Source organism: Parasteatoda tepidariorum, chromosome 3 (genome assembly GCF_043381705.1).
Source record: "Parasteatoda tepidariorum isolate YZ-2023 chromosome 3, CAS_Ptep_4.0, whole genome shotgun sequence".
NCBI lineage: Eukaryota > Metazoa > Arthropoda > Arachnida > Araneae > Theridiidae > Parasteatoda > Parasteatoda tepidariorum.
The window spans coordinates 1,343,655-1,356,193 of NC_092206.1; the positions used below are offsets into that span (position 1 = coordinate 1,343,655).

General features: G+C 31.7%; 2 protein-coding genes across 11 annotated transcripts in view; one reads left to right on the forward strand and one right to left on the reverse strand.

Annotated features, from left to right (window-relative positions):
• Positions 1–2,608, forward strand: part of LOC107436622 (protein jagged-1b) — a 40,865-nt gene extending 38,257 nt beyond the window's left edge. The window contains exons 19-20 of the mRNA XM_043051008.2: positions 747–861; positions 2,245–2,608. Of these exons, the coding sequence (XP_042906942.1) occupies positions 747–861; positions 2,245–2,585 (456 nt within the window). The 3' untranslated portion in view covers positions 2,586–2,608. The remainder of the gene's footprint in view (positions 1–746; positions 862–2,244) is intronic.
• A 1,656-nt stretch (positions 2,609–4,264) lies between these two features.
• Positions 4,265–12,539, reverse strand: part of LOC107436625 (multidrug resistance-associated protein 1) — a 143,942-nt gene continuing 135,667 nt past the window's right edge. For all 10 annotated transcript variants that reach the window (XM_071178175.1, XM_071178172.1, XM_071178180.1 and 7 more), the window contains 2 exons: positions 6,921–7,115; positions 4,265–4,559 (listed from right to left, as the gene is read on the reverse strand). In XM_071178175.1, coding sequence (XP_071034276.1) covers positions 4,448–4,559; positions 6,921–7,115 — 307 coding nt within the window. In that variant the 3' untranslated portion in view covers positions 4,265–4,447. The remainder of the gene's footprint in view (positions 4,560–6,920; positions 7,116–12,539) is intronic.

A 12,539-nucleotide genomic window follows, 5' to 3' on the forward strand; every position in this document is an offset into this window, starting at 1 on the left:
ACTGGAAACATAAGGAGTTCTTTTACAATCAGGAAAGGAAAAAAAAAAAGATAAGATTTATCAAATTGCCTGCTTAAGCAATTACGTTGCCAACTACTTCTTAATAAAATGTGGAGAAATTAATGAGAGAAAAAAAATATCACTTGAGATAGTTTTCTCCAGTAGGAAACATTGTTAAGAAGACTCATGTTGACGTTATAGAAATTCACAACTGAACTTCAGATACTTTCAGTGGCAAAACCGTGAATGACCGAAATCAAGAGAGTGTCCAAAATATTTGTTATATCCGATTTGATTCATTCGTTGATATCTGCTGAGGATGGAAACACTATCATCAGTGTTGGGAGTACCGGGCACGTGACCTTAAAAAAACATTAATGTAGGGCATACCGGGTACTTCACTAGACCTAGTATATATTTACCAAAGCGACGGTCAGCATTCACCGGTCAACAACCACCACAGTAACTTTATATTTTTCTATTTTAAATTTCTAAAACCCTTCAACAGGATTCTATAAATAGAACTGTATGTGTGTTTTTTTATAAGTTTAATATTTTTCACATCGTTTATTTTGCGCAAAATAAAAAAGATTGTTCTAATGATCAGACTAATGAAGGGTCAATCTAAATGGTTATGCTAATCAATTAGTTCCACACAAACTTTTCATGAAGAGCAAAATAGAAACGAATTAGATTTTTCGATATTTTTTCTGACTAATGAATCTTTGAATGAATATGTTTTTCAGTCTACTGAAATGAAAGGACTTCAAAACATAATTCAGAATGTGGAAGAGTTTATTCAGAAAAATCTGGCATCGCAAGTCACGGCAGAAACATTCATCACTTCAACCTCTCTCTCAGGTAAGATAGTCAGATTATTTGGAAAGATTCAAGGATTAAAAGATTGGTTTTACAACACCAATTGTGTATTCTTAATTCGGTTCGATTCCATTCACAAGCATTTAATTACCACTTTCTGTGCCACCAAATTCTACACTATATGTTTTAGAGTGAAAAATGCAAGATAAGTAACTCAAAAACATAGCTTTTTGTAGCAAATACTTCTATATAATTTTAATTAATTATCTATTGAGAAAACATTAAGAAACAGCAGTTTTTATCATATGTATTCAGAATGAGGCAAAAGTTTTATTAAAAATATATGTAAAATGTTTAAAAATTTTATAATAAATTTATTAAATAATAAATTGAAATTTTATAAATTAATTCCTTTATAACTAATAAATTTATTAAATACTAATAAATTTATTAAATACTAATAAATTTATTAAATAATTTCTATAAAATATTCGTCTATAAAAAGGGAACTTTAATAAATTAGTTTCCCTTAGAAAATAGCGAATATGGAGGTCACTTATAAAAGAAAAGCAGGGCCTGATTTATCATAAGGTCTAGGCTTCTGCATGTCTGGGGAATCCTAAAAGGTTTAAATATTGTATATATTGCCCCCAGAAACGTTGAAGCCCTCTTAAGTCTTATGATAAATCACATACTGTTCGCATGGAATTAAATAAATTTTAAAATTGCAAGGAAAAAAACTTGAGTTTACTTAAAAAGTTCTCCCGATATCGTAAAACACATAAAAAGTAAAAGAAAGATTTCAAAATTTCAACTCCTCTCCTGTAGAAACTATTGCGGCTACCTTTAATTTGAGACTCAGAAATTCAAATCTTTCAGGGGAAAAAGGTATGTTTATTCAGAGAAAGTACTTTTTGCGTCTCATTTCGTAACTTAATATATCGTCTGCACTACATACCATACCATACCATACATACATACACACACCTGCCTACTTGTAGTGGTAGCAAATGAACAAGTAAAGTTGGAAAAATGTTTTATTGATTAAACTAATTAAACATTGAAGAGCTAAGTAAGCTAACAAATAGATCATATTTACATATTTTTTTAATTACTGATTTGTCGTGGTAGGTTAAAAAAAAAGTTGAAACTTTAAACTGAAGATTTAATAAAACAAACTGCTACTAAGAAGTTTTTTTCCTCAACGGCCGTTTGCAGCTATATATATTCTAAATGTTTAAATTAAGAAAAATGAATAATAAAAAAGTTTTATGTCTACATCTTACCAAACCGAATAGAATCAAGTAATGTATAATTTCGGAGGGGGGCCCTAAACTCTCCTCAAAACTACGCCACTGACGCATATCAGGCCCTATTAAGAGAGAGTCTTGGTGTTCCTTCATAATTCTTTTTATTTTATTTCAGAAGGTGATCAACGATATGTCGTACTTTTAGTGACGCTAGGGACGGTGGCCTTTGTACTGATTGCAATCACCGTGGTGGCGTACCGACATTTTTACACACTGAGCCATTGCTATGAAAGTGAAATGGTGGAATCTAGGAATAATGAAAACATTGACAATTGGATGAGATACTTGGACAAGCTCAAACCACCTTCAGATGAAAGTATAAATGATTTGAACAACGAGCCAAGCAAGGCAATGAAGACTGAAACGAATGCAGTTTTTAATGAGTCTTTTGAGAAGAACTTTCAAAGAAATGACTTTAATCTGTACGCTTTTAATCACAAAGAAATAATCATTTAATAAATAAACACATTTCAAAACAATATGGCATGGGTTACCAGATTTTGCATAAATAGTTCAACAAAATGATGCAGTTCCAAAACTGTCTCAATTATATTTGTACTAAAAAGCAAAGTTTCACAAAAATAATAATCAATCTCAAAACTAACCACCAAAGGAATGCTTGATTTACAGAGAGAGTTATCAACAGACTATTAAAATAATGTATTCTGAATATGTTAACTAAAATATTTGCAACTGTTGGTCTTAAAAATTGCATCACCCTCTTCTATAGTCAGACTTCCAATCAGACACAGTATTCATTGTATTCAAATGGACCAATAACAAGCTTCCTAAAACTGGAAGAAAACTTCCCTTATGTGTATACTTACTTATGTGTATTCTAGGAAGTTTCACCCTTCACAAGACTTTCCCTCACATTTTAAAACGGGTCGCGAGCCTAAAACAAATTTCAGTAAATCCCAACATAAAGATTTGACATGTCTTTAGAGTTATCCCTTATTTGTGTAAAATGTTTTGGGTTTGCATCACAGCATGCTTCATTTGCTGTTTGTTTCGTTGAGATTTAAATTGAAAGAAGGTGTTACATTGTAAACACTTAAAGTAAAATAATAACAGGATGCGTAGCCAAATCTCACGGCAAAAAATAAGCACCTTTTAAGTATTTTTTAAGCACTCAAACATATTTTTAAGCACTATATACATTAAAAAAATGCAAAATAATTTTCAAAGACTTAACATGATTATGATAAGATAACCAGTTTCTGATAAAGAACTCTTTTTGTGACTATATTAGCCATTATAAAAAGATCGAGATGGTTTTCGGTTTGATTTCAGTGGGTGGAAAATGAAGTCTGAAATGGAGATTATCTTGCAAAATGCAGTAGAGTTGCACATGAGAGTGCTAGAATCTCAGCTCAGTAGACGCACACGCGGACTCGCAAGTATTTCATCAAACATGTAAAATTATTAGCGCTTTCATGCGCTATGGGCCGACAGTACGCCAAAATAGATTGTGGTTAAATGAATTGTGAAAACGTTGAATAGGACAATGTGAAAAGCAGGCTTTTGCATAGTACATGGCAGACATGGTAAAGAAAAAATCTTATTTTCGAAAAGGGAAATTAAGCTCTTTTTAAAAAGCACCTTTAAGAGCTTATAAAAAATAAAATCAAAAATAAAGCACTTTCGCTCAGCACCATGAACAATGGAATATCAAACTGTGATATTTTACACAACCATAGCAAAATAAGGGATATTATTCAAAACATGGCAAACCTTCATTTATGTTGAGACATAAATTTTCTGAAATTTGTTTTAGGCTCCTGAACCGCTAGAATTTATAAATTACTTGAGACTCTTTCGAATTTTAGAGTTGCGCATAAATTAAATACACAATACTAAAACTTCCTAGAATGTTCAAGTCTGTTATACACATAGGCTTGTAAGCATAACATAAGCGGAGGGATGCATCAGAAGTTTCCTAAATTTCATCTAGTTTTAGGAAGCTTGTTATTATTCACATTCAACCATAGTACAAAAACAGAAGAAAAAAGCTATGAAAAAATAGAAAACAAAACTAAGGTCGAGATTTAATCCAAGACGAAAAACCTTGTTAGGGGATAGAATTAAAAGAAATTATTCATTTACCATTTTAAAAAGAGGCTTAACACTGGAAATGGAATAAAAAGCACGATTTAATGTAATAAAATAATACATTTTTAAAACATAAATTAAGTACATTAAAATAATAACTGAACGTACTAAAATAAAATAAAATTCAGAGTTGATTTTTCTCACTTCTCTGAAGATCAAATAAAACTACGCAATACTGATTCTGCAAAATATATTCTTTGCAGTATTTAAACAAGTCCAGCATCTTTGGCCATCCCATAGAAAATGGATTCTTTATTTTCTAACAAAGCTGTGGGAGAATCAAACTCTGCAACAGCGCCTTGATTTAAAACCATGATTCTGCAAAGAGAAAAGAAAAAAAAATTATCAGTTGCCATCCAATAGATTAAAAAAGTATTTGAAAGTTTGGTTCTCTGAATATTATCTGAAAGAGGTCTTAAAAACAATTTTTTCCACATTATATTTAAAAATCAACAAAAACAAAGCACTTTTGCGCTGAATTATATAAAGTTAAACAACAACGTATGAGACTCAAGTTTACTAAGCAATGAGAGGCACATATGCAGGGTGCGTAGTCAAATAATTTAACGATAAAATAAGCACCTTTTAAGTACTTTTTAAGCACTCAAAAAACATCTTTAAGCACTATGTACATTAACAAAATGCAAAATAACTTTCAAAGACTTTACATGATCATGATAAAAGTAACTAGTTTCTGACAAAGAACTTTTTACTTTATTATATTAGCTATTATAAAATTATCGAGATATTTTTCAGTTCAATATCAGAGGGTGGAAAATGAAGCCTGAAATGGAGAATATCTTGCAAAATGCAGAGTTGGAAAGTGAGAGTGCAAGAATCTCACCGAATCCAGCTCAGTAGACGCACGTGCGGACTCCCAAGTATTTAATCAAACATGATTGAGGAGCTATCATACATGATGCTGTCATATGATGCGGGCCGACGATACGCCGAAATGGTTTGTGTTTGAATTAATTGCAAAAACATCAAATAGAACTAAGTGAAAACCACGCTTTCGCATAATACGCATTGAAAATCGACGCAGCAAGGAAAAAAATCTCTTTTTTGAAAAGAAAAAATTAAACACTTTTTAAAAACACCCTTGAAAAAAAGCACCTTTAAGGGCTTTTAAACAACGAAAATAAAAAAAAGCACCTTTAAGCACTTATTGAAAACGCTAAGCACCATGTTATTATCTGAAAGAGGTCTTAAAAACTATTTTTTCCACAATATATTTGAAAATCTAATAGCAAAGCACTTTTGCGCTGCCCTCTATAAAGTTAAACAACAACGTATGAGACTCTAGTGTATTAAACAATGAGAGGCATATATAGTTTGTCCACGGTAAGAACTCACCCAACCACAAAGTCTGAGGCCGTCTGCTGCTATGGAAACGAGACTAGCACATCTCAGGGAGGGTAGCTTCTCTTCACTCTAGAGCTAACACAAGAAAAAGATTCACTTTCTCTCAAAACCTGTGTTGTGATCCCACACCCCTACTTGAAATAGTTACCATGGCAGACAAATGGCATGGGGAGTTCTTACTTTAGACAAACTATAGATATTCATTTAGACAGCATAACATGTGTGGCTGGAATGTGTCTCAACCACTTTTATTATTCTGTTTTCAGCACTGATAATCGAACTTTTGGGTTCATGTCTCATACTTTTGGATAACAGATTTGTAACTTAAGAATAAACCCAGGTAGCGTTATTATTTAACGATAGGAAAAATGCAATATAATACTGCTGTGCTAGAAAACTCCTGAATCCTATCTTCTAATATTACATAAGATTAAATAGTATTCGATCAAACATTTCAAGTTCTAAAATTATCTTCTTCATCAGGTTTGGTTCAGTGCCATTTTTCGCGTGAAAAGGCACGAAGAAATAAATTATTAAGAAATAAATACAGGGTATCTCCTACATTTTAGATTTTCAAATCCATAAAAAAAAACGACTTTAAGCACTTTTTGAAAACGCTAAGCACCATGTAACTTAAAGACCATCTGAAAGAGGTCTTAAAAACTATTTTTTGATTTTTCTCGACTCATTCCTAGAATTTTTCACGACTTACCGAAGTCACTATTTTCTTCTACAAAAACACAACAATACATTTAATAATTCTCTTTTATCAGCTCGAACATGCATCCTTTAACCATTAGATATCATTGCTGGCCACTCTCAAAACCCCATGGCAGAATCGACATTGCGACATTGTGGCAGAACGCAATCGAGTTCTTGCACCTTTTCTTGCAGAAGGGCAAAAGGATTTTTCTTTTGGGAAGTAAAAAATTTTGGTTTTCTTTTCTGCAGAATTTTCAAGGCATTTTTTTTCTTTTTTCCTGCAGTATTATACTCTAAAGATAATTTTCTCCATCGCTAAAAAAAGAAGTAAAAGGATAGTGTCCAACACCGGCAATCGTAAACCAAAAATCGGGTCAGCTGTTCGACGACGATCATAAAATCAAATATAAAATAGTATCTTTTAGCACTGGCAAACTTTGCTACTGATTTCAACCCAGGTCAAATGCCAATACTTGATCCAAGCGTTCCCTCGTCCTCTGGATTGGGTACAAAAGGCCAACGCTGAACATCAGTAGCAGTAAACCCAAAAATTGGGTCAGTTGCTCAACGACAACTACAATATAATATTAAGTAATTAGAGAAATGAATAACCTGTCATAATCCATCACAGTATTGAGACGATGAGCGATGGTAAGGACGGAAGAATCTTTAAACTCTTCTCTAATTGTTTCCTGGATGAGACTGTCTGTTTCGAGATCCACGGCCGCCGTCGCTTCGTCCAACACCAGAATCTTGGTCTTGCGCAGCAGAGCTCTTGCTAGACACACAAGCTGCCTTTGACCCACGCTGCAAAAAGATAGGAACAAATTTTAGATAATTAGTGGTTACTGGACGGGGCCTGATTAATGCAGGGGGCATATGGGGTAGTTGCCCAGGGCCCCAAATCGAATAGAAAGTTCATTTTAGGTTTCCTTCTTGAATGAACTTTTTTAATTCGTCAGTTTAATGTTGGCTTCATCATTAATCTATCATATGAACACAAAAAATCTCGTAATTCGTAAATCCGTGGCTTTCTAGTGCGGAATTCAGTTAAATGTTTGCAATTTCTATGGACACATTTGACCAATTAAAAGCTTGTATTTTTACATATCGCAAAATGCAATGTATTTACAAAAATACAGGCTTCTGATTGGCTTAATTGAGTCATCGTAATTGCAAAACTTTAAATTAATTTTGCCTTAATGTCAGCAAGGATATGAATTTTTTCGCAGCTAGATGACAAAGTTAACAATCATAAAATTGCATTCGGCATGATAGAGATAGAATTGTCAGAAAATCAATAAAATGGACAGTACGATATTTCGTCAGACCATTGGAGGAAGGGGGACTTTATAGCTATATAAGGTTCTTGTTAATTTTCTTCTTATATATGTATAATGAGGTAAAAAATTTAAATACAGTGTAACGTCCCATATCCGGACGTCCCTTTTCCGGAAGGGTCAATTTCCCGGACACTTTTTAACAATCACAATAAACAAACATTTCTTCATCTTCCCCACTCTCTTAAAAAAAAAAAGTATTTTGACAGGTTTTTTCCTTTCTTAGCTTCTAATGGTTTATGCATTAAACCCATAAATCAACGGAAAAGAGAACAGAAGATCTACCAAGACCGTACCGTTAGTAACGCTCCTCCTCTGGAAGGCAGGAAAGGGGGGGGGAGATTTGTTTTCAAAAGAGCACAATTGAGTCCCCTCCCCCCTTCTTTCCTGTGCAGCTGGCTAGTAAAAGAGGCATTTCCTGGAACCTTTTTGATAAAGTGTTAGGGAAAGAAGTACTGTGAAAAAGGGTAAACACAGCAAACGTTAAAGTGGAGGGGGAATCCCCTTTAGTCACACAAGAAAAAATAAAGAGAACCCAATCAGCATGCCACGCCTTTATGCTTGATTGATAGCCAATGACAGGAGAGAAAATAAGAATTTGTCACTACCCCGCCCTCAACTTGAATGACAAGTAAGGAGGAAATGAATTTTTCTTCTCCACCTACCCACCTTATTGAATGACGGGAATTTCCCCTTCTTGCTTGAATCGTTCTAGTTCAAAATGGTGGAGAGAGCAATTAATATTTTCATAACTGGGAATTTTTTTCGTTTTCTATATTTATTTTTAGAATAGCAATAATTATTTTTTTTCTAATATTTTGTTTTTGATTGATTAGATATCATTCTAATACTAAAACATTATTGCCCGAAAAATAATGTTATTTAATTTCTGCTTCTTAGATTCAGATCATTTTAATCTCTGTTTACTTTGGGGGTCTATTATACGGAAAAATCGATTATCCGGACTTCGGAAAGTCCCGTCGATTCCGGATATGCGACTTTCCACTGTACCTCCATAAAGTTCAGTTTTTTAGAACTGAAGTAATGAAGTAGAGGGAGGTCCCCAAAGAAGCTTTTACCCCGGTCCCCAATTAGGCTAAGTCGGGTCCTGGTTACTGGGCTGGGGGGCCCAGTTGTGGTGAGTAACTTTCTCTCCCTCTTTCTCTGTGTTCTATGTCCTTTCTTCTGTGTGAATATAACACGCCCTATAAACTGTTTCATGGTTGTATGACATAGGCAACTAGGGCCGGATTAAACATACGCAGGGCCCAAGGCCATTAAAATTTTTGAGGCCCTTAGATTAAATTTTTTTTCTCGCATATTTTTTATTTATTCAAATATAAAAGTATTTATATAACTTTTCATTTAAGAAAGCATATTTAAAATTAAAATAAATAATAAATTAAATTTTACTTTATTTTGTTACATTAGAACTAAAAAAATTATGGTATTTTATTAATATATATTTAAAATGTATTTATTTAAATTTTTTTAAATCATTATTTTTCGAATTTTTTTAAAATTTATTTTCAAAAAAATTTTATTAAGGGGGCCCCAGGCCAAGGCCTAATGGGTAATCCAGTCCTGTAGGCAATGCTACTCCACCGATGTGGCTTAGCAACACAGGTGCCCACTGGGTAACGATAAAGAGTAGCAATTCTGTGGCCAATGGGAAATAGACCCCAAGTGCCCACTATTAAAAAACAAAAAATTTGATAATTTTGTCACTGACAAACATTTTGAAGAAATACAGGCATTTTAAAAACTTTTCATAAGTATTAAAAAAAAACACAAGAATTAATATAGTTGAGAAGCAAATGAAGATAACACTTAGGATAAATGTGATTTATTTAATGAATCATCTGTAAAAAATAATAAAAGCTTATTATAGTTTGCTCAATCCATTGGAGTGAGCAGATTATCGAATATAATGCATTTTCTCTTTGTTTATTTACATCTAGAAAAAGGGTCACTTTTCAAGGAAAAATGTGCCTTCTTTTAAACTTGAATTGTGAGAGATTAGTGGTCTATCCAGACATTTTGTGAAAGGTCCTGTTTTTGTGAAATCGTGAAAAATATACTCACATTCATTCAACCAGGATCCTGTTTTAATGAATTTGTGCAAATAGGGTCCGGTTATTGCAAAAAACTTTTTCAAGGAGTTTTTAAATTGTAAATAGATACAAGATTATGCTCAGCACTGTAAAATTATAATAAAAATAATTAAATTTTCAAAAATAAACAGCAATTGCTGCTTCTAAATTAGAGATGCAACATACAAATATTTGGTATTTAGCCTATACTGCTGAAAGCAGAATATTCGTTTCGGACGAATAAGGGAAGAATTGTCTGTCGAACACAAAGCTTAATTCGTTAATCTTTCTTGTTTTCTGCCCTGAGAAGGGTTTATTCAATTAGCAAAACAATAATAAAGATAAACAAATTTGTGGAGGGTCCGACTAAAAGAAAAATCATTTTTTGAAGGGTCCGTTTTTATGAAAATATATTTCGTGAAGGGTCCGGTAACTGACCCAAATATCTTCTAAACAGACCCCTGGAGATGTTGTGAGAGATATTGCAACGAAAAATCTTGTTAACATTTACTGATTCCGGTCCACCAGAGCAGGTGTTCAGGGTAGTATAAATGAGTCTTTTCCATCAGACGCATGCAGTTTACAACACAATCTTTAATGCGTTTAAATATTTCTTAACATCACCTAAGTGGTGGTATTCATAGGCATAGTTAAATAAAGTTTTAGGAGAAGGGCACATTCATTTATTTTTAGAATCTGCTATATTTCAGTAACATTTTAATTTCACTATGAAAAATTTTTAAAAAAATAATAATTAAAAAAAAAACTTCGAAAACAAAACAAAATTTGAAATTTTTTCTATTTTTTATTGCATTTTTATTATGAATTAAATAATGAATCCGAAAATATGATAATTAAGCACATATTAATCACATCCTAATTTTATTTAATGAAGGTAATATACCCATTATATTATTACGCTTATAATAGCCACTCTGAAAAAAGAGCATTTCAAAACACATTTACAAAATCAAAGGTAAAACATTTCATTCAAATTTATATTTTTTGAACTTTTAAACAAAATTATTCATTACAACAAAGTTCGTTAAAAATAACTACCAAAAATATTTTATAACTTAAATGAAAGTAACTAAATTGTAGTCTATATGTGAACACAATTAATTACACTGCAACCAAAATGCGTAAAACTCACAAGCATGTAAAAATATGAACTGTTCAAATGAAGTATGTCAAAAAGTAATAAATGGAGTTGTTTCAGTTCACATTTTTAAAAAATTGTGAGATTTTAAAGGATTTATAAAGCTAATTTTGCATACATTAAACAATAGACATACATTTCAGATGTTATTAAATGCTTTAAAGAATCATTTTCAATCAAATGCTTCAGACAATCATTTGTCTTGAAGATTTGACAAAATGATTGGTCAACCAATTGAGCCCTTCAGGTTCCATTTATTGTTTTGTTATTTCTTGCTCTATAGTTATTAAAGACAGTCCAGATTGGGAAAAATAGATTTGAAAACACAGTTGTCGAATAATATATAAGGATTTTTATATTTTCGAAAAGAAGGAAACTTTACTTCCGAAGTATTATTTTTCAAGTATAACAAATTATCGAAAAAAACCTAATTTTAAAAGGCAGCAATTTTTCTATCATTTTCATAGACGACATTTCAGAGTGAATGAATGTAAGTCACACAATTTAAAAACAAATTAAGAATAAAAGGCACTTTAAAACAAAAGTATTTATTACGAAATAAATATAAAAATTATTGACTTTGATTTTTAGACAATTATGACAACTGCATTTATGCGCACAAGAATCAAATTGTTCAAAAATATACCAAATACCTTAACACGAGGCACTAAATATGCAACGATAATTTTTTTAAATAAAAAAAGCATTACCTGAGAAACAAAAAATTACAAAACTTATTGAATAATTAAATTATCATCTCATTGTCTTATTTAGATAATTAAATTCAATAACATTTAGGTTTAATCGATTATATTTTTTGTCTTTCTCTTTGGTGACCTTGATTCACCCTTTCCAAATACCTTTTTAAAATTCGTGAGGTAATCAGTATTTTATGATATCTCTAACTATTTACATGCCTGGCTGGGCATATACAGGGAAAAAATGCATATGACGAGCACGTCGGAAAATTTAGACGTCGAGCCGTGCTGAAAACAGTAATTCCAGAAACAATTTTAAATTTACGCTTTCATATATAAGGTGTGCACAACAGAAACTTTAAAAGACAAAAAATAAACAACCAAGAGAAGAAAAAATGTCAAATTAATCTAATCAATTAAAAAAAAAAAGCCAAAATGGAACTTACAAGAAACACCAAGACATTTTTCACTCCAATATTTTAATTCAAACATGTGGCAAGATGAGTGACGATTTAGACGGAAATACGAATATTCATAGTTTATTTTATCTTTTTCTTTCCCCTTTAAGTATTAATGATTGTATGGTAATGAGTTTCTATCATAGAAGCTTTCACTTTTAAGGAGTTTAATATATATAAATTATTTTTTATGACGATATTTATTGTATTGAAAGGGAAGGACATATATTTCTTCCCTAATGTCTGCAGGGTTATTCTTCTGCACTTATTATTATTATTAATGCAAAATTTTGTTCTGATTCAACTTCTGAATTCAAAACATCTATTAACTAATGTTTTATTCAAATAAAATTAGTAAGTATACCGTAAAAAATGACTACAGTTAAATAAAAAAATTAACTACAAATTTGTAAAATAAAATGTTTTTTTTGCTTGACACTCACTTACCTTAAGAGGAATAAAAAATTTTTAAAAATGATAAAA